The sequence below is a fragment of the Chiloscyllium plagiosum genome, chromosome 40, assembly GCF_004010195.1.
Source record: "Chiloscyllium plagiosum isolate BGI_BamShark_2017 chromosome 40, ASM401019v2, whole genome shotgun sequence".
Lineage (NCBI taxonomy): Eukaryota > Metazoa > Chordata > Chondrichthyes > Orectolobiformes > Hemiscylliidae > Chiloscyllium > Chiloscyllium plagiosum.
In genome coordinates, this window is record NC_057749.1 from 2,515,784 (window position 1) to 2,537,682 (window position 21,899).

General features: G+C 40.3%; 1 protein-coding gene across 1 annotated transcript in view; it reads left to right on the forward strand.

The window, feature by feature from the left end:
- Positions 1-21,899, forward strand: part of LOC122542423 (fibrillin-1-like) — a 598,619-nt gene that overhangs the window by 13,693 nt on the left and 563,027 nt on the right. Inside the window, exons 4-5 of the mRNA XM_043680114.1 lie at positions 12,344-12,439; positions 20,471-20,566. Of these exons, the coding sequence (XP_043536049.1) occupies positions 12,344-12,439; positions 20,471-20,566 (192 nt within the window). The remainder of the gene's footprint in view (positions 1-12,343; positions 12,440-20,470; positions 20,567-21,899) is intronic.

Here is a 21,899-nt window from a genome sequence, read left to right on the forward strand (position 1 = left end):
CTATCCACTCCACCCTCTCCTCCCTGACCTATCACCTTCATCCCCTCCCCCACTCACCTATTGTACTCCATGCTACTTTCTTCCCACCCCCACCCTCCTCTAGCTTATCTCTCCTCACTTCAGGCTCTCTGCCTTTATTCCTGATGAAGGGCTTTTGCCTGAAATGTCAATTTTGCTGCTCCTCGGATGCTGCCTGAATTGCTGTGCTCTTCCAGCACCACTAATCCAAAAAAACAGTAGTACACTGCTGCCTCACAGTGCCTGGTACCTGGGTTCGACTCCAGCCTCAGGCAACTGTATATGGAGTTCGCACATCTCCCCATGTCTATGGGGGTTTTCTCTGGGTGCTCTGGTCTCCTCCCACTGTCCAAAGATGTGCATGTTAGGTGGATTGGCCATGCTAAGTTTCCTATCGTGTTCAATGGTGTGTAGTTTCGGTGGATTTGCATGGGAAATGTGGGGTTACAGGGATTGGGTGGGTCTGGCTTCCACAGTGTATGAATTCATTGATTCTTTGAAGACTAACAAGCAAGTAGATATTGGGGTTCCAGTATATGTAGTATATCTGGACGTCCAGAACACATTGGTCATGTGCCATACCAGGTAGATCATGTGAGGTTAAGGTAATTTATTAGCAGGGCTAGAGGATTGGCTAACCAACAAAGCAGAGTGTTGGGACATAGAGCCCTTTTCCTAGTTGGCAGGTCACCTGAGGGTTTGTTGCTTGGTGCCCCAAAAGCTTACAATCTATATTAATGACTTTAATGCAGAGATAGAAGCTACCCCAGTCAGATTTGCAGATGACCAGTAAAATAGATGGGAAAGTAAATTGTAACAATCGTAAATGGATAGGCTAGGCAAATGAGCCAAAATTTGGCAGATAGGGTTTAACCTTTTGTAGGTGTGAGATTATTGATTTTTGTCAGATGAGTAAAAAGGTAATTATTATCTAAATGGAGAGAAACTTCATAATGCTTTGGTGCAGAGGGTTCAGGGTATCATGCATCACAGAAAACAAGTATGCAGGTAATAAGGAAGGCAAATAGGTTTTGGCATTTATTACTGGAGGAATAGAGTGTAAAACTATGGAGTGTAGTACAGCTGCAACTGTACAAAGCATTAGTAAGACCACACCTGGAATATTGCATAAAGTTTTGGTAGTCTTTGAAGGAGGATGTAGTTGTATTTGAAGGCAGTTCAGAGGTCATTTACTTGATTGCAAAGATGAGTGATTTGTCTGAGTTTGAGTAGGTTAGGCCTATATTTTGGAGTTTAGAAGAATAAATGGAGATGTGATTGAGCTAGATTTGCTAAAGATGATTGACCGTGCAGATGCAGAAATAATGTTTGTGGGGCAGACTAGAGTGAGGTCACAGCTTTTGGATAAGAATGAGAAAATTTAAATTAAATATGAGAAACTGCTTCTCATTGTGAATCTGTTTAATCACTGCCTCAGCATGTGGTGAATGCTAAAGGATTATTTAAATTTGAGAAATTGGTCAGATTATTAAATAGTAATGAATTGAAGATGGGCAGGAATGTGAATTTTAATCAGTTGAGATCAGCCATGACCGTTTTGAATGGCAGAGCAGACTTAAGGGTTGAATTGCCTACTCTTGCTCCTAGTTCTTCTGTTGTGTTCTAATTTGATAAGGCTGTGGTGCATGAAGAAGCATGTGGGATTCTTGGAGGACTGGAGGTGTGGTGCACATGTGGCACTAAAGGTTGGCCACCTAAAAGATGTGTTCTGCATATTTTTGTTAGCAATCTGGATTCTCCTTAACAGTTATGAAGATTTTATTTATATAAATAGTGATTGCTGAGAATTACCAGAATCTGTCTTTTCCCATATCTATTTCTGGCTATGTTAATACATAGAACATAGCACAGTAAAGGCCCTTCGGCCCTCAATGTTGTCCTGACCTTTTATCCTCCTCCTAAAATCAAACTACCTTACATTTTACAATCATCCATGTGCCTAATCAAGAGTTTGCTTAAATGTCCCTAATGTATCTGAGCCTACTACCACTGCTGGCAGTCCATTCCACGTACCCACCACTCGTGAGTAAAGAACCTCCCTCTGACATCTTCCCTAAATCTTCCTCCAATCACCTTAAAATTATGCCCCCTCATAATAGCCCTTTCTGCCTTGGGGAAAAAAGTCTCTGGCTATCCACTCTATCTATGTCTCTCATCATCTTGTACACCTCTACCAATGTCACTTCTCATCCTCCTTCGCTTCAATGAGAAAAACACTAGCTACCTAACCTTTCTTCATAAGACATGCCCTCCATTCCAGGCAGTATGCTGGTAGATCTCCTTTGCACCCTCTCTAAAGCTTCCACATCTTTCCTATAATGAGGCAACCAGAACTGAACACAATACTCCAAGTGTGGTCTAACCAGGGCTTTATGGAGTTGCGGCATAACCTTGTGGCTCTTAAACTGAAGCCCCTGCTAATGAAAGCCAGCACACCATATTCCTCCTTTAACATTCCTATCAATTTAGGTGATAACTTCGACTGATCTATGGATATGGACCCCCAGGATTCCTATGTTCCTCCACACTGCCAAGAATCCTGCCTTTAACCCTGTATTCTGCATTCAAATTCAACCTTCCAAATTTAATCACTTCACACTTTTCCAGGTTGAACTCCACCTGCCACTTTTCAGCTCAGCTCTGCATCTTGTCAATGTCCTATTGCAACCTACAACAACCCTCCACACTATCCACAACTCCTCCAACTTTCATGTCATCGGTAAACTGACTAACCCGTCCTTCCACTCCCTCATCTAAGTCATTTATAAAAATCACAAAGAGCCGAGCTCTCAGAACAGGTTTCTGTGGAACACCATTGGTCACTGAGCTCCAGGCTGAATACTTGCTATCAACTGCCACACCCTCTTCAATGGGCCAGCCAATTCTAAATCCAGGCAGCAAATTTCCTTGTATCCTATAGCTCTTTACTTTTGAATGAGCCTACCCTGGGGAACCTTATCAAATATCTTGTACACCAAGGTGTAAACTCCATGTACACCACATCTACTGCTCTACCTTCATCAATGCATTTTGTCACATCCTCAACGAATTCAGTGAGGCTTGTGACGCATGACTGCCCCTCTCAAGAGCCATGCTGACGGTCTCTGATCAAGCTATGCTTTACCAAATATATGATGATTGAGAATTTGTAGTCATTACCTACAATCACCTAGAACCACCAGGCTTGCAAAGGTGAGAAGAGTGTCAGGAGGGGAATAGCATGCAAGGTTGTTGTCCTGCGATGTAAGTGGATGGGTGAAATGATGGAATTGGATGCATGTGACCAGATGGCAAGGAAAATTAATAGATGTAACTTATTCTTCAGAAGCATTCTGTTGCATTGAAATTATCATTAACTATTCTTGAGTGAAAATTTTAGAAAAGCCATCAGGTGTATTAGATTAAGGTGGTATTGTCTGATACTTGCAATGTTGCAGGATTAAAATCCTGAAACACTGTTCCCAGCAGCAATGTGGGTGTAACTACACTAGATTACAGTGGTGCAAAATGCCAGGCCACCATTGTCTTGGGGCATATAGTGATCTGTTGACCTGTACCCTGTAGAGCTTCTACCCCATGAGCATACTGTGGCACAAACATAGATTCCAGTAAGGAGTAGTAGTAGTGTTGCAATGTAACTTGACTCTTGAGTAAGTAATTTATCATGGAATGTGACTGATAGATAAAATATTTTCAACAATAAATGCTGACGTTAAGGCAAGCAGATTTGAAGGAGATACAATATTCATAACTCAAATGATATTAAGCCCATTGGATGCTTCGGTCAGGAGAAAACATTTCCATAACTACTTAAGTAGGAACTGTTGAATAGGATCATGGCTGATCCAACATTTGTGACTCACTTTTCTAATAACTCTTCCTCTACTGATCAAGAATGTATCTTCCCACAGTTCTTCCCAGAGTTCACTGCAACAACGGGGTTCCAAAGACACTAAGCCCTCTTAATTCCTCCTTGTCTCAGTCTTAAATTGGCACTTTAATTGTAAGGCTGCCCTGTTCTAGACTCTTCCAAGAGAGGAGACATCCTCTCCGGATTTATTCTGTCAAGAATTTATCCTCCTAAGAATCCTATATGTTTCAATGAGATCAGAAGGTTGTGGTAGAGAGTTGTTATTCAGACTGGAGGCCTGTGACCAGTGGTGTACCACAGGGATCGATGCTGCGTCCATTGTTGTTCACTTTTTATATAAAATGATTCGAATGAGAATTTGGGAAGTATGGTTAGTAAGTTAGCAGATGACACCAAGGTTCATGGTATATTGGTCAGTGAACCTAGGTTATCTGGCAATGCAGTGAAATATTGATCAATTGAGTCAGTAGGCTGAGGATTGGCAGATGGAGTTTAATTTAGATAAATGCAAGGTGTTGCATTTTGGTGGGTTAAACCAGGACTTGCACAGTCAATGGTACGGACCTGGGGAGCGTTGTAGAACAAAGATGTGGGAGTACAGGTTTGTGTCACCTTGAAAGTAGAGTCACAGGTAGATGGTGGTGAAGGGGTTCAGCATGGTTTCTTGCATCAGTCAAGAATATTGAGTATCAAAGTTGGGATGCCTTGTTTCAGCTGTTCATGACACTGATAAGGCCACATACTGCATGCAGTTCTTGTCACCCTAATGTAGAAAGGATATCATTAAACTTGGAAGAGTGTAGAAAAGATTTAGCAGGATACTACCTGGACTGGAAGGTTTGAAGTATAAGGAGAGATTGGATTTTATCTGGAGCATAGGAGATTGAGGGGTGACCTTTTATAGAAGTTTATAAAATCACGAGCGCAGATTGGGTAGATAGCCAATAGCTTTTCCCAAACTAGAGGAAGTGGGTTTAAGATGAAAGTAGAGAGAGATAAAACAGTGCAGAAGAGCAACTCTCTTTCACATAGCAAGTGGAGAGTGTCTGGCATGGGCTGCCAGAGGTTGTTGTGGAAGCAAGTATAATTTTGATATCTAAAAAATATTTAGACAGGTAGATCAACAAGGATACATGTATCAGGATGTGGATTATAGTAGGCAATTGGACTAGTTTAATTGTGAAAACGGGGAAGGATGGGCAAGTTGGGTTGAAGGGCTTGTTTCCAATCTCTAGAGCTCCATGACTATCTCGTCTTGTTCTTCTAAATTCTAATGAGTACAGTCCCAACCTTTGCTCATAAGACAATCTCTCCATACCAGGGATCGTCCTAGTGAACCTTTTTTGAATTTCCTCCAATGAAATAATGCCTTTCCCTAAATAAGGGGGAAAGTGAGGGCTGCAGATGCTGGAAGTCAGAGCTGAAAATGTGTCAGGCAGCATCCAAGGAACAGGAGAATCGACGTTTCGGGCATAAGCCCTTCAGGAAATAAGGGGACCAAAACTGCTTTCAATATTTCAGATGTACATTTAACTGAAATTCTATGGCCATAAACAAGTCATAAGGTTGGACTCTTGATGAAATTTATATTCCTATTTCTAAATCTGTTTTTACACATGAATAGTTTTGTATTTTTAAATATTTTCATATCAATTAGAAATTAAAGTAGTACTGCTGCAAGGATATTAATCTAGCAGAAGATTTGCTATTAATTTATCAGGAATTTATCATTTCACTTGATCACATGAAGAATATTAAATGAATCAGACTACCAAAGGCTCCTTTTCAAGAGATGTACTGAAATTAATTTACAGAAGATTTCTTTTGGGCATTCTGGAGCAAAAACTTTCCAAGTAGGTTGAGATTCCCTTATACACTGTGTAAATGAATATTTCCTTGAGTACTGGAAGAGAGTAAGTTTGCTTTGTTTAACTGTGCAGTGGTTAGCTGAGTTTGTTACTGGCATTTATTGTGTTAAGATTTAAAATGTCTTATATCACAGCGCTGCTAGCCAGCTGGGATTTGAATACTTAATGAGCGTTACTGTTTGAGCTGACCGGTCACAGTCTTTCAATTATCCTGTGCAACTGAAATAAATTCACATCAAAAGTATTTAAATGTTACTAACCCCAGCATCTGCAGTACCACTTCTGCCTTACCTATTCCTTGGCTCAGATATCTTGGTGGCTTCAACCAGCTTTATATTCAGTTCCAGTTTTGCTTTTTACAGAAACTTCGAGGTTCAGTTTCTGTGTCAGTTTGGATCTGATCCAAAAATGCGAGTTTTTAAACCAGTACATCACCAGCCTATCCATCAAGTCATCCCGACTGGTTCTGCAAGCGGCAAATCCCATCATAAGAACTTTAACAGAGTAAATTGCAAGGAAAGTTTGATTAATTGACACATTTTTAGTATTATAAAACCAGATTAGGGTTAGATTCATGGAGCTACTCAATCATTTACAAAAATAGTGCGCACAGATGAGTTTCATAATGTTAGTAAGAATGTAATGTTGCGGAGCATATAATTTTGTTGGATTACCTTCCTGTGAAGCATTTGAGATTTTTTAATGTTCACTATTCTGAAAATATGAGTAGATTTTTCTTAATTGAAGGGAACTACAATTTAAAATGTTATGTTGAGGCTAGCTGTCATTTTGATTAAGACAACAGATAGTTTCCCTCCAGCTTAAAGCTCTTCAAAATTATGATCATGTGACTATATATTTTTATTGGCTTCTATCCTATCAAACATGTTTATATGGTAAATATAAATTGAAAGAGTAACTTTTTGCATAATGCTGTGAACAATAAATAAATTTGTATGTGCAATTAGAAGAACTATTCATGCAATGAATTAGTGAATTTAAGACCATTTGCTAAACAGGAAATGGTGCGATCTGCATGTTTCTCTTCTTTTATTTCCCATGGTTCTTTTAGAACATTCATGTTTGGATAAACAGTACTTCTTTTGAACGCATGAGGTGTTTTTTTCTGCAGCATAACAGAAAAAAAATGCACTAATGTAGGAAAATGTGCGTTTTTGGCAAGAGAATGATAGCTGGAATTTAGCAAAGCAGTTTAGATCTGCATTTATGCCAAGTGAATCTTTACAGTTTGTTGTTTGTTTGTATTTCATAGTTTTAGGATGAATATTCAATCCATAAATAGCCAAAAATATTGTGACAGTTAAATTATTGAGTTGAATCTGTTTATGTTCTCTATTTTGTGATGCAGAATTAGTTTGTTGGAAAGTACAGCTTTAATAGAAGGAAATCTTGAGGTTAGATCTTTGCAAGATTAGAATCTCGAACATCTGCATTACCAATCCTAATGAGGGAAGATGCATTTTGATGGCATGATTGAAATGTTACTTAAAAGTTAGTGGCAGATATTTTTGTGCGAAAGACTACTCCTTTTAGTGAAGTTTCAGCTTTGGCTTTTAGTTGTAACAAAAATTAGCGTCATAGAGATGTACAGCACGGAAACAGACCCTCCAGTCCAACTTGTCCATGCCGACCAGATATCTCAACCCAATCAAGTCTCTCCTGGCAGCACCCGGCCCATGATCCCTCCAAAGCTTTCCTATTCAAATAACATTCAAATGCCTTTTAAATGTCGCAATTGTGCCAGCCTCCACCACTTCCTCTGGCAGCTCATTCCATACATGTATCACCCTCTGCATGAATAAGTTGCCCCTTAGGTCTCTTTTATATCTTTCCCCTCTCACCTTAAACCTATGCCGCCTAGTTCTGGAGTCCCTCATCTCAGAAAAGATGTTATCTATTTATCCTATCCATGCCCCTCATGATTTTGTAAACCTCTATAAGATCACCCCTCTGCCTCCGATGCTCCAGGGAAAACAGTCCCAGCCTGTTCAGCCTCTCCCTATAGCTCAAATCCTCCAACCCTGGCAACATCCTTGTAAATCTTTTCTGAACCCTTTCAAGTTTCACAACATCTTTCCACTAGGAAGGAGACCAGAAGTGCACACAATATTCCAACAGTGGCCTAACCAATGTCCTGTACAGCCGCAACATGATCTCCCAACTCCTGTACTCAATACTCTGACCAATAAAGGAAAGCATACCAAACACCGCCTTCACTATCCAGTCTACCTGCGACTTCACTTTCAAGGGGCTATGAGCCTACACTCCCTAGGACCTTACCATTAAGTGTATAAGTCCTGCTAAGATTTGCTTTCTCAAAATGCAGCACCCCACATAATGGAGATGAATTAAACTCCATCAGCCACTTCTCAGCCCATTGGCCCATCTGATCAAGATCCTGTTGTAATCTGAGGTAACCTTCTTTGCTGTCCACCACCCCTCCAATTTTGGTGTCATCTGCAAACTTACTAACTACACCTCTTATGCTCACATCCAAATCATTTATATAAATGATGAAACGTATTGGACCCAGCACTGTGGCACTCCACTGGTCACAGGCCTCCAGTCTGAAAAACAATCCTCCACCACCACCACCACCACCTATCTTTGAGCCAATTTTGTATCCAAATGGCTGGTTCTCCCTGTATTCCATGAGATCTATACTTGCTAACCAGTCTCCCATGGGGAACCTTGTCGAACGCCTTACTGAAGTCCATATAGACAACATCTACCATTCTTCCCTCATCAATCCTCTTTGTTACTTCAAAAAACTCAATCAAGTTTGTGAGACATGAATCTCCACACACACAGCCATGTTGACTATCCCCAATCACTCCTTGCCTTTCCAAATACATGTACATCTTTTCCGTCAGGATTGCTTCGAACAACTTGCCCACCACTGATGTCAGGCTCACCGGTCTATAGTTGTCTGGCTTGTCCTTACCACCTTTCTTAAACAGTCGCACCACGTTAGCCAACCTCCAGTCTTCTGGCAACTCGCCTATGATAATTGATGATACAAATATTTCAGTAAGAGACTCAGCAATCACTTCCCTAGCTTCCCACAGATTTCTGCGGTTTCTGGGTTTGCTTTTCTTGTAGTTCTTTGTAGTTTTGAGTTTACAAATGTTTGCAAATAGCAACCTGGTGTGGGAATTATATAATGTATTGGATTTTTAATCATTAATACATTGAGCATTCATCTAAACTATTTTGATAAATGATTATCTCTGACGATCTGAATAATCTAAAGGGAAGGAGGAAATTTATTGCAAATTTTCTAACAAATTATGAATATGTTAGAATTAGGTTTTATTGTCATGAGAAATGCTGGAGTTTGAGTGCTGGAGTGCAATGAAAAATGTGTAGTCACCTTTCTTTAGCGCCATCTTGGTTCAAAAACCAGAACATAACAAACAAAAATAAGCAAAGCAAAAAAAGAGGGCATCTCAATAATGGTCTTTGGAATGGTCAGCCTCTGATGTAGGCACTGGGGCCTGTCCACAGCCTGCAGTCTTCTGCTGACCTTGTCACATCTGATTATTGAAAGGAGGTTTGCTCTCATTGCCTCCACCGCCTCTGATTGATGGGAGGAGTTGCGAACTTGCTGCCGCCGTGTGTCACACCACCGTGAGGCATTCCATGAACAGTGTGCTGTTGTTGCCATGCTGATGACCTGCTGCGCAACGCTTAAAGAAAACTCTGAATGATAAGAGATTTCAAAGAGGCATAGAACGGCTACACGAGGAGGGCAAAAAACTTGGCAGATGGAATATAATGTGGGTAAATGTAGGCTTTGGCATAAAGAAAAGAAGAGCTCAATTATTTAACTAGAGCAAGACTGCAGAAAGTTTTGGAAAAGAAGAATTTGACAATCCTAATCCATAAATCACAAAAAGCTAACAGCCAAGTTCAGCAGATAAAGGGAAGGTAATAGAACGTTGGCCTTTATTTCAAAGGGAATGGAACATAAAAGTAGGGAGATTTTGCTGAAACGATAAGACACTAATCAGTCCTCAAGATTACTGTGAACTGTTTTGGGGACCTTATCTGAAGAATGAAATACTGGCTCTGAAGGCAGTCTTCAGTTGATACCAGTATGGAAGGATTGTCTTATGAAGAGAGGTTGAGTAGTTTGGGCCTGTACTCAGAAGAATGAGAGGAGATCTTATTAAAAGATTCTTTTGAGGTCTTGACAGGATAGGTGCAGGGGTTGATTTTCCCTTGTGGAAATGCCTGGGATCCAAAGGCATAATATTAAAATAAGGGGCTGCATATTTAAGACACAGATGAGGAAGAAATTCTTCAGTGGGTAATGAATCTCTGGAATTCATTAACACAGAGGGCTGTTGAGACAGCGTCATTAAGGAAATTCAAGGCTGAATGGATATTTAATCAGTAAGGAAATCAAGGAATACAGGAAAATGTAGCAAAGTGTTTAGGATTATCACATTAGCCATGATCTCACTAAATGGTGCAAAACGTGTGATTTTTGCTTTTCAACAAATTCATTTTAGTTGTATTTCACATCAAATCTCCCTTTACGTTTATCTCATCTCACTTAACTGCATACCTTGCAGCTGAGGGGACAAGCAAATAGCCAAACATATCTTCATAACCTTTGCCAAAGCCAAAGTATAATCCAAGGTAGAAAGATTGCCATTTTTCTGGTTTTCAATTAAGCAGTTGACCTCTATGCAGTGGTGTCATCTACTTGCCTTCCAGGGAAGTGTGAAAGCTAATGCCAAATAAGATTGGCATTTATTGTAGAGCTAACAATAATATGTAAGTATATTTGTTCCTGTGTTACAGCAGGAGTCAAAGAATTTTTTTTTAGGCCTCAGATGTTTCTGAGGACGACTTTTATATTTTGGGCAATTTTTCTGGAGCATCCTTTTTCACTCTGGATAACTCCTTTATTAGGTGATAGTCATTTAGCACTATCTTCTATATTTTTTTGATAGCCGTTTCTTTTTAGGTAAAAAGTTGGCACATGTACCAAAGATTGCATACATCTATCTTTTAACTTGAAAGCTATAATTAAAAAGATTTTTTGCCTAAGACATACATTCACCAAAATATGGTTAAATACATCTATTATGTAAAATGACGCAACATTAATTCTGATTTTCCAGGGATTATGTCTAACTAGGAAAGATACTTGTAAATAGCTTACTGGTCATCTATGTGAAATTGAATGCATGTTGAATATCATCTAAGTAAACAGTTTTCAGAGTATCTATTGCTTTGTATACTCTGTACAAAGACTGTTTTAAAAAGAAACTCTATACTCTATTGTGTCTCTCGACATTTTAAAAAAAATGTTGCAGCCTCAGCTCTTTGATTTTGCTTTGCCTTTACCGAAAGTTCACTTGCATATCTTCTGCTATTTAATTATAAACTCCAACAAACATAGTCAGTATTGGATTAAGTTACATGATGCATAAAGTTTGTGGTAACTATCCAACAATTATTGGATCACCATCTCCCCTTGACTGATGCCTTGGCTCTGTTGTCACTTTAAACCCTCAACCCCCAAGACCCTCTGGGTCAGTCCTTACCCCTGGCTGACACACAAACCTAAGTATCATGTGTTGAATAGTGACTTGTGATCTTGTGAATCTCTGCATGGTAGCCTTTCACCTAATTGAAAGTTATTCCTCTACCCCATCCAATCATGGGCTGCCTCTCTTTGCTTTTGCTACTCCTTCAATCAGAGCTTACTTCTCTGAAAACAAGAGAGGGAACTTGTGATTGGACTGCAGCAGCAGCATTGATGACAGAATGTGAGATTGGAGGAAGAGGTCTTCACGGAATGTGTTCATCACATTGTAATGACTTTTCTCAGATTGATCACCTTGCCTTCACTCACCTTCCCGCCAAGCCTCCCAAAAAAATGTATTTTGATGGTTATGGTTGCAGCAGTGCTATTTAACTGATCATCGTGATAGGTTTAACTTAGTTTTAGGATTAAAGCTAAATTTGACTTTTCAAATATTTTAATGTGGGATGAGAGCATTGCGGACTAGGCCAGCATTTATTGCTCATCTCTAATTTTCCAGAGGACATTTTAAGAGTCAGCTGTTGGTCTGGAAGCACATACAGGCCAGACCAGATGATGATGGCAGTTTCCTTTCCTAAAGGGCATTAGTGAACCTGAGCTCACTGAACCCTAAAACTGTAACGGGCATGTCTTTTCAAATAAGTTAGTAGAGGAGCATGCATGTTTGCATTTAGAGCCTGTGAGAATTTTTAAGTGTACATACTTAGAAACTGTTTCAGTGGAATCTGTCAGGGTTATTTTAAGCCTTATCTTTGCCACAATGAATCTGAGAGAATTGGACCGAAGGGTCTGTTTTCATGCTGTACATCTCTATGACTCTGATTACTTGTTGGTATTCACTCTGGGGCTTCTGAATTTTTTTTAGCTTTCAATCTGAAATTATTAATTCGCTTGAGTTTATTTTAAACCTACAAAAGTTTGATTTGTACAAAATGGTCTAATTGTTGAACTAAATTGCAGCCCAAACTGTTTATTTTGCAGTCCAACAGTGTAACATTCGATGCATGAATGGTGGCTCCTGTGCTGAGGATCACTGCATTTGTCAGAAAGGATATATTGGGACTCACTGTGGACAGCGTAAGTAATGTTACCAATAGATAATTCTGATTCTTAAAAAGATTGTTTTTTAAATTCAATCTCCTTCAATCATTATGTAATCAACCACTGTGCTCACATTTACACTGTATGTATTTCCTTAATAAAAGCAAAACTATTGCTGGGAATACTGAGCATATCAGACAGCATCTATAAGAGAGAAACAACTAATGCTTCAGGTCAAGACAATCTTTCATCAGAACTGAAGGAAGATGGAATGTAAGCTTTTTAAAAAATGAGTGGAGTGAGGAGATAGGAAGATCAAAAGTGAAGCTTTGTGATAGGTGAAGGGTGGAGAGATTAAATAATAAAGACTTCAAATTGTAAAAGAGTGGTAATGGGTATAGTACAGAACCAGAAGTTGTCACAAATGGTTGTGTAGCAATCTTTTGAGTGTTGCATGAAAAAGACAAAAGATCAGTCTAATCCAGCAAAACAAAACAAAGGGGGAAAAAGGAAGAAAACAGAAGAAATAAAATAAGTTGGGGAACTTAGAGTTCAGAAGCAATAGAGTTCCAAATCTAAATATCAAGTTTTGTGATTTTAATACCAGATTTATAACATCAATATTTTGGCTTTCTCACTTAGCTCATATTTCTCTTATAGTGACAAAGACACACAGGAGCAAATTAGGTGGCAGATTTTGGAAAGGTGCAAACATAACAGGGTTGTTGTCATGGATGACTTCAATATCCTTCATATTGATTGGGACCTCCTTAAAGCAAATAGTTTGGATGGAGCAGATTTTGTCAGGTGTGTCCAGGAAGGATTCCTGACTCCATATGTAGATAGCCTCCCCTCTAGTCCGCCTATGTTGGATTTGGTGCTAGGCAACGAACCAGGCCGGGTGCCACATATCTGTGGGAGAGCATTTCAGTGATAGTGGGCACAACTCCCTGACCTTTTACTATAGTCATGGAGAGGGATAAGGAGCAGACTGCATGGAAAAGTATTTAATTGGTGGAGGGGAAATTGCAGTGCTATTAGGCAGGAACTGTGGAGTCTAAATTGGGAACAGATTCTCAGGGAAATGCATGACAGAAATGTGGAGGTTGTTTAGGGAGTACTTGCTGATGGTGCTAGGTAGGGATGGAGACAAAGAAGGGATAGTAGGGTGAAGGAACCTTGGATGGCAAGAAGTGTGGAACATCTAGTCCAGAGGAAGAAGGAAGCTTGCTTAAGGTTGAGAAAACCAGGATCAGATGGAGCTCTGGAGCGTTACAATGTAACCAGGAAGGAACTGAAGAATGGACTTAAGAGAGCTGGAAGGGGACATGAAAAAGTGTTGGTGGGTTGCATTAAGGACTACCCCCAAGATATTCTCCACTTGTGAGGAACGAGAAGGTGGCCAGAGTGAGGGTATGGCTGATCAGGGGCAGTGAAGGGAACTTGTGCCTGGAGTCTGAGGAGGTAGAAAAGGTCCTTAATGAACACTTTGCTTCAGAATTCACTAGAGAGAGGGACCTTTTCATTTGTGAGGACAGTGTGAAACAGGTTGATATGCTCTAACAGGTTGATATGCTCTAACAGGTTGATGTTGTTAAGGAAGACGTGCTGGAAATTTTGAAAACTGTAAGGATAAATAAGTTCCTTGGGCCAGACAGATTATACCCTAGGTTACTATGGGAAGTGAGGAAAGAGATTACTGTGCCTTTGGCAACGATCTTTGCATTCTCACTGTCCACTGCACAGATGATTGCAGGGTGACAAATATTATTCCCTTACCTGAACAAGGGAATAGGGATAACCCTAAGAGTTACAGACCAGTTGGTCTGACATTGACATTGGTGGTGGGCAAATTTTTGGCAAATATTCTGAGAGACAGCATTTATAATTATTTTACTTTTAGAGATGGTCTTTGAAGATGTGACAAAACACATTGAAGGTGGAGCAGTGGAGGTAGTTAGCAAGGTGTTTGAGGTTTCCCATGTTGGGCTCATTCATAAAGTAAGGAGACATGGAATGCAGGGAAATTTGGCTGTCTGGATACAACATTGGCTGGCCTATAGAAGAGAGGGTGGGAGATGATGGAAAATATTCAACCTGGAGCTCGGTAACCAGCAGTGTTCTGTAGGGATCTGTTCTGGGACCTCTACTGTGACTTTTATAAGTAACTTGGATGAGGAAGTGAAAGGGTGTGGTTGCTGATGGCACAACATTCTAGGAAGGATGTAGAAGCTTTAGGGTGCAGAGGAGATTTACCAGAATGCTGCCTGGACTGGAGGGCAGGACTTGAGACGTTGAGGAAGCTAGGGCTTTTCTCACTGGAGTGAATGGGGGTGAGAGGTGACATTGATAGAGGTGTAAAAGATGACGAGAAGCATAGATACTAGTGGATAGCCAGAGACCTTTTCCCAAGGCGGAATATGGTTGTCATGAGGGGCATAATTTTAAGGTGATTGGAGGAAGGTTATGGGGCGATGTCAGAGGTAAGTTTTTTATACAGAGTGGTGATTGAGTGGAATGCACTACCAGCAGTGGTAATAGAGTCAGATACATTAGGAACTTTTAAACAATACTTGGATAGGCGTATGGAAGATAGTGAAATGAAAAGTATGTAGGTTAGTTTGATCTTAGAGTAGGATAAGAGGTTCGCATAACATTGAGGGCCAAAGGGCTCTGTTTTATTTCTTATTTGAATAAAGTATCAGTCATTGTTTTTTTGTGGGAAAGTTGTCAAAGAGGAGTCTTGAGTCCTGAGTTCGATGATACAATTCAATCTTCGTGCAGAGCTCTTTACCAACGCTGTATGGGGGAGAAATGTGAGGTAGTACCTGAGACACTTATAGTCCCAATCAAATACTGTATATTTTTACATTCTAGCTTTACAATAGCCACATGCCACATTGATCTTGCAGTTTATTAAAGACACTAACAATAGCTATTTCCCTTCAACAAATACCATTGACTTATACCCTCTAACTTCTTGACTTAAACCACTTGAAGTAATCACCAAACATCATCGCTTCACAATAGCCATGTTGACCTCCCCATAGGTGATTGTTTGATCTTTGGACTTTCTGTTCCTTCCTGTCAGTATGCTAATGTGACTAACACCTGTGCTCTCCAAGCCTATTTCTTACCAGCATGTTTATTTCCCTGTCATGCCAAGCTATAACTATATTTTCCCATAAATCGCCTTTTCAGTTCCCACTAATTGTCCTTGTCCACGCCCAAAGTGGCCATGATTTGGTTATGGCACTTCCCCAATACATAGACGCGGCTATGGAAGAATGCCCTCAATTTCCCTGTTTCTCGAAATCCTTCACTATCACGGTTACCAACTTTTCAGCTTTGGGATACTGTTTGTGTGGGAGTGAGGGCCCCTTTATGGCGCCTACAGGTAACAACATATGTTGCTGTTTGTATGGCTCACACCTCTGGGTCCTAGCTATCAAAGAATCTCTACAGTGTGGAAGCAGGCCATTCAGCACATTGGGTTCAGAGAGCATCCCACCAGATTCACCTCTTTTTTTTTTCCTCTTCTCTTTCTCCCCCCCCCGCCCCCCCCCCCTCCCCCAACACACAGATCTCTGGTGCTGTGAGGCAGCAGTGTTATCCACTGAGCTTCTATGTTGCCCCAATCACTCCCCAGATTCTCTGATCATCCAAGTCGACCTGCAATGTAGCATATCCTTTTCTTCCTGTCCATATTGTGGTGAGAAGATTGCCCTGTTATGCTTTGGGTTTCTACATCTGTAGGCACATGTAACTGTTCTAAAAGGTAAATTCCCAGAATGGCCCCTTCCTTATTCTCACATAACCAGATCTGAATGAATTCTGCAACATTCCTGATTTGGTTCACTTAGCCAAGCTTTTTCAGTTCTTCTAATTTCTTTAATTTTGATTTGAGGAGGTAAGGGACAAACCCATATTGGTCATCAATTATGGATGTTCCTCTATCTGTTAACATCATACACTGCTGGTCTGTGACAGTGTTCCAATAAATATTCTTGCATTCCTCCCAATTAAGAGTGCTCCTCCCTCATGTATTTGCATAGGCGTCCTTAAATGCCTGCACCCATCTCGTGGGCGTCAGTCAAACTTGTCTGCGTGGGACCTTTTTTAAATTTGGTAAATTCTGCAACACACTCTTACAGACTTTCGCCCTATTAAGAATGTGTATCTCATTGTTGGTGAGACTGACCCTCTACCAGTTTGTCAAATTTCTCCCATTAAGGGCCTATCATTCCCTTCTACGTAGACAATTCGTTCAATGGCATTTGTCTCTATATTGAGATAAAACGTTCTAATTTAACTTCCTTTCTCTCCTGTTAATTCTCCTGCCTATTTCTCCAGCCCTTAAATACAGCCTGCAGAGATACCATAGGCGTGGGTCTTTGATTTATATGGTGTTGTTATCCCACCCGTCATCATCCTTATGTCCATATGCATCCATTTTGTTGACCAGTTCTCCCCAATCAATATCATTTATCCCATTACAGTCTGTCAGTTTAGGTGGGATGCTGGGCACTGTCTGACCTTTGGCTGAGTGGACTACATCTGAGTGTTGTCACTCATGCTGCTGCAGCTTGTTAGTCATATTCCTGACATGGGCTGTCACAGAGCTGCCTTCTCCTATTTATCCTTTTTCCTGTCCTAGCCACCAAGCTTGTTCTGGAATTGGGGATTTCTGGTATTGACTATTTCTTGATCAATTTCTGATTAATTGATGTCTGTACCTGCAGCACTCTGGCCCCCATATCACTTTTCCTGTATCTTTAGTTTTACAGTCCATAAGACATAGGAGCAGAAATTAGGCCATGCAGTCCATAGAGTCTGGTCAACCATTCGATCATGGCTATTAAGTTTATCAACCCCTTTCTGCTTTCTCCCCATGAACCTTGATCCCCTTGATATTCAAGAACCTGTCCATCTTAGCCTTAAATATACTCAGTGACATAGCCTGCACTCCCTTCTGTGGCAATGAATTCTATAGATTCACCACACTCAGGCTGAATGAGTATTTCCTTATTTCCATTCTAAAAGGTCTTCCCTTTACTCTAAGGCTATACCCCTGGGTCCTAGTCTGTCATGTCAATGGAAACATCTTCCTGACATCTCTGTCCAGGCCATTCAGTATTCTGTATGTTTCAATTAGATCCCCTTTTATCCTTCTCAACTCCAAGTGTAAAACCAGAATCTTCAAACATTCCTCAATGTTAAGCTTTTCATTCTTGGACCATTTTTGTGAACCTTCTCTGAACATGCTGCAGGGCCAGTATGTCATTTGAGATATGGGGGCCAAAACTGCACTCGATCCTACAAATGTGGTCTGACCAGAGTCGTCTTGAGCCTCAGGAGTACATCCCTGCTTTCATATTTAAGTCCTCTCAAAATAAATGCCACCATTGCATTTGCCTTCCTAACTACTGACTCAACCTGCAAGTTTACCTTGAGCGAATCCTGGATTAGAACTCCCAAGTCCTTTTGCACTTCTGAATTTTCTCCCCATAGTTTGTGCCTCTGTTCTTCTTGCCAAAGTGCACGACCTCACATTGTACTCTTTGTCCACTTTCCTAACCTCTTCAAATCCTTCTGCAGTGTCCCTGCCTCCTCAAAGGTACTTGTCTCTGTATCTATCTTTGTATCATCTGCAAACTTAGCCAGAATACCCTCTGTCCCTTCATCTAGATCGTGAATGTCTAAAGTGAAAAGTTGTGATCCCATCATTAAGCCTTGTGGAACACCACATTTCACTGACAGCCATCCTGAGAATGACCCTTTTATCCCCACTCTCTGCTTTCTGCCATACAGCCAAGTTTCTATCCATGCTAGCAGCGTGCCTCTGACACCATGGGTCATTACCTTACTCAATAGACTCCAATGCAGAACCTTGTCAAAGGCCTTCTTGAAGTCCAGATAAAAACATACATTGGCTGTCCTTGGTCTAACCTGCTCGTTACTTCCTCAAAGAACTCTAGCAGATTTGTCAGGCATGACCTCCCCTCAATGAAACCATTCTGACTTTGCCTTATTTTACCAGACACTGCAAATATTCAGAAATCTCGTCCTTCACAGTGGATTCCAGGATCTTACCCATGACCAAGGTTAGGCTAATCAATCTATAATTTTCCATATTTTGCCATATTCCGTTTTTAAACAGGGAAATCACGTTAGTGATTTTTCCCAACCCTCTGGGACTCTCCTTGAATCTAATGATACCTGAAAGATCACTATTAACACCTCTACTTTTTCTAGCTATCTCCCCTATCACCCAGATGGGTGTAGTCTATCTGGTCCAGGTGATTCATCCACCTTCAGGCCATTCAGTTTTTCTAGCACTTTCTTGGTGATGGCAACCATACGCAGCTCTGCCCCCTCACACTCAAATGTTTGGGATATTACTTGTGTCTTCCACTTTGAAGACTGACACTGAAGTAATTATTCAGTTCCTCAACCATTTCCTTGTTCCCCACTACTATCTCTTCAGTGTCATTTTTCAGCGGCCCAGCGTCGACTTTTGCCTCTCTCTTTTGCCCTTTTATATATCTAAAAGTATTTCTTTTCTATTACAGGCTAACTTATCCTCAAATTCAATCTCCTTATTTCTTTTTGTTGCCCTCTGTTGGTCTTTGTCAGCTTCCCAATCCCCTGGTTTCTCACTGCCCTTTGCCACATTATCTGCTTTCTCTTTTGCTCTTATGCTATCCGTGACTTCCCTAGAACAACCATGGTTGCCTCATCCTCCCTGTACCATGCTTATTTTTCCTCCAGGATGAATCGGTGTTTCCTGTTCCGGTCTTTCCTCCTACTCCCTCATGCCTCTGTAGTTGCCTTTATTCAGCTATATTGTTTGCTCTGATTCTGTCTTCTCCTCCTCAAATTGAAGAGTAATTTCAATCATTATGATCACAGCCTCCTATGGATTCATTCACCTTAAGCTCCCTTGTCAAGTGTGTCTCATTGCACAATACTAAATCTAGTATTGCCGTTCCCTAGTAGGTTCCACCACCAGCTGCTCCAAAAAGCCATCTCGTAGACATTCCACAAATTCATTTTCTTGCAATCCACTACAAGCTGATTTTCCTAGTCCACCTGCGAATTGAAATCCCCCATGGTCACTAATTTTGCCTTTCCTGCACATCTTTTCTATTTCCAGCTGTATCTTGTGCCCTAGCTCCTGACTATTATTAGGAGGCCTGTATGTAACTCCAACTAGAGTTTTTAACCTCTAGTTCCTCATTTTACCTACACAGATTCTACAACATCTGACTCTGTTTGGTTTCTTACTATTGATTTAATTTGGTTTCTTACTAATAAGGCAACCCACCCTCTCTGCCCATCTTTTGGTAGGATGTATATCCTTGAATATTCAGCTCCCAATCCTGATCCCCTTGCTGCCACATCTCTGCGATGCCTACCATGTCATACCTGCCAGTTTCGGTCTACGCCACAAGCTCATTTACTTTATTCTGCATGCATTCATATATAGCATCATCAGTCTTGCAATAGCCATTTCTCTTCTCATTGTCATCCGTTTGTCCAGTGTGCTTGAAGTTTGATTGCCAACCCTTTCTGTACATTGTCATATTTGTGTCTGTGCTGGAGATTTTAACTACCTCTAAGTTCTGCCTCTAATTCAGGTTTTCTAATTTTCCCTATAACTGAGCCCCCCCCTCACCCCCCCCAATCCAATTTAGTTTAAAGCCCTGTCTACAGCCCTAGTCCACTGCCATGACTGTTCTCAGTCTGTGGTTTTGCACCCTACTAGAATGCTTTACAGTCTGAATTTAGAGTCCTGCTTAGAGGCCTTCTCTTTGTTCCTAGTATGGTATCTCTAATTCTCTATCCTGTTTTGCTGTGGATTATTCACCCATTCTGCTGTCAGCTCTATAAATAGAAGGTCAATTGTGGTTTTTTATTTTCTTGATTAATGCCTTTGTTTTGTGAAATTTAAAAACAAAGTTTCCGTGTTTATGAAAATAGATGAATACAAACACTCGACATTATTTTTTGTACAGTGAAACAAATCCTAAATGCATTTCCAAAATTAAAAATGTTGTATTTCAGCTACCTGTGAGAATGGCTGTTTAAACAATGGAAGATGTGTTGCTCCCAATCGATGTGCCTGTACTTATGGATTTACAGGAGCACAGTGTGAACGAGGTAAGACAATCTTGTGCGTAACTGATTCTAAACATATCGTGATTCACTTGGACTGATGCCTGGGATAATGGTGTTGGCCTATGAAGAAAGGTTGAGCCATTGGATTTCAAAGAGTGAAGTGATTTCAATGAAATATAAAATTCTGAGGGGCCTTGACAAGGGTGGATGCTGGACGTCTTCTCTTGTAGAAAAATTTTCTATATTATCAAATAGTTACTAGCGTATTAATTTACATTAATGCTAAATGCTATGTTCTATTTGATTGTCATCTCTTATTTAATTTAGTGTGCAAAACTTATGAATATAAATTTTTCTGCTTCTGGTTTGTTTTTGACATGTGAAATCTAAGCTATTACTCCATGTCATTCCTCAAGGAAGCAAGAGGTGTGTACAGCCTGTAGAATTCTAGAGTCGGCCACGTCTTTTTGTGACTGCTTGGTCCCAATTTATTTTGTGGCATATCTGCTGTTTAGTTCTTTCAGACTAGATGAGCTGGTTTTAGCGTTTAGTGTTGGCCACCATTATTGAAGGCATTTATCCACCTTTTTGAAAAAAAAATATTCACCTAGTAGGTTTGGGAACATGTTTCTTAAATTGATTCTGTGATTCCTCATCTTGTTAAATCAGCCAAGGGTGTATCTTTAAGAATGTAGCTGAAGGGCTTTTTAGCAGTATGATCATTGCTTGGAATTGCTCCCATAGCATTTATTGTTTCTGTCACCTAATGCCACAAGACTCGCCACATTCTTCTTGGCAGACTGCAATATACACAGCTGTTCATTCATGACAGCATACATTTGGCCTATTCATTAATATTTCCCAGATCTTTCAGTTTATTTTACATGGACGTACGTGACTCATGGTTTACTTGTCTTAGCCAGCACCAATATTTATGTGCAGGTTATCTGAGGTTGGAATCCTTAGGCAGTGCAACAGTGACCAAAAAATTGCTGGACCTCCAACCAGTTGACACATAACCAGTGTCCACTCCCATTTACTTCTCATTAGATACGCAGTGACTCATGTTAGTATTTTGATCCTTTTGTAACTTATGTAGCTTTCTTAATGTTTGACACTGGTAATCGTGACACAGATGCTTGAGGTCTTACAGCACTAAGTGTTACTTCTTCATTAAAGTGCTTGGAGGAAAAAGAAGGAATTGCATTCATAAACTATGATGCCTTTTTATGACCACTGAACAGCCCAAAACACTTTGACAATTCAAATACTTTTAAAATTTGTAGTCATTATTTAATCTGGGGAATGTGGCTGCCAATTTGCACAAACTCCAGTAAGTAGTTAATGACCAGAATCTATTGTGTGATGTTGATTT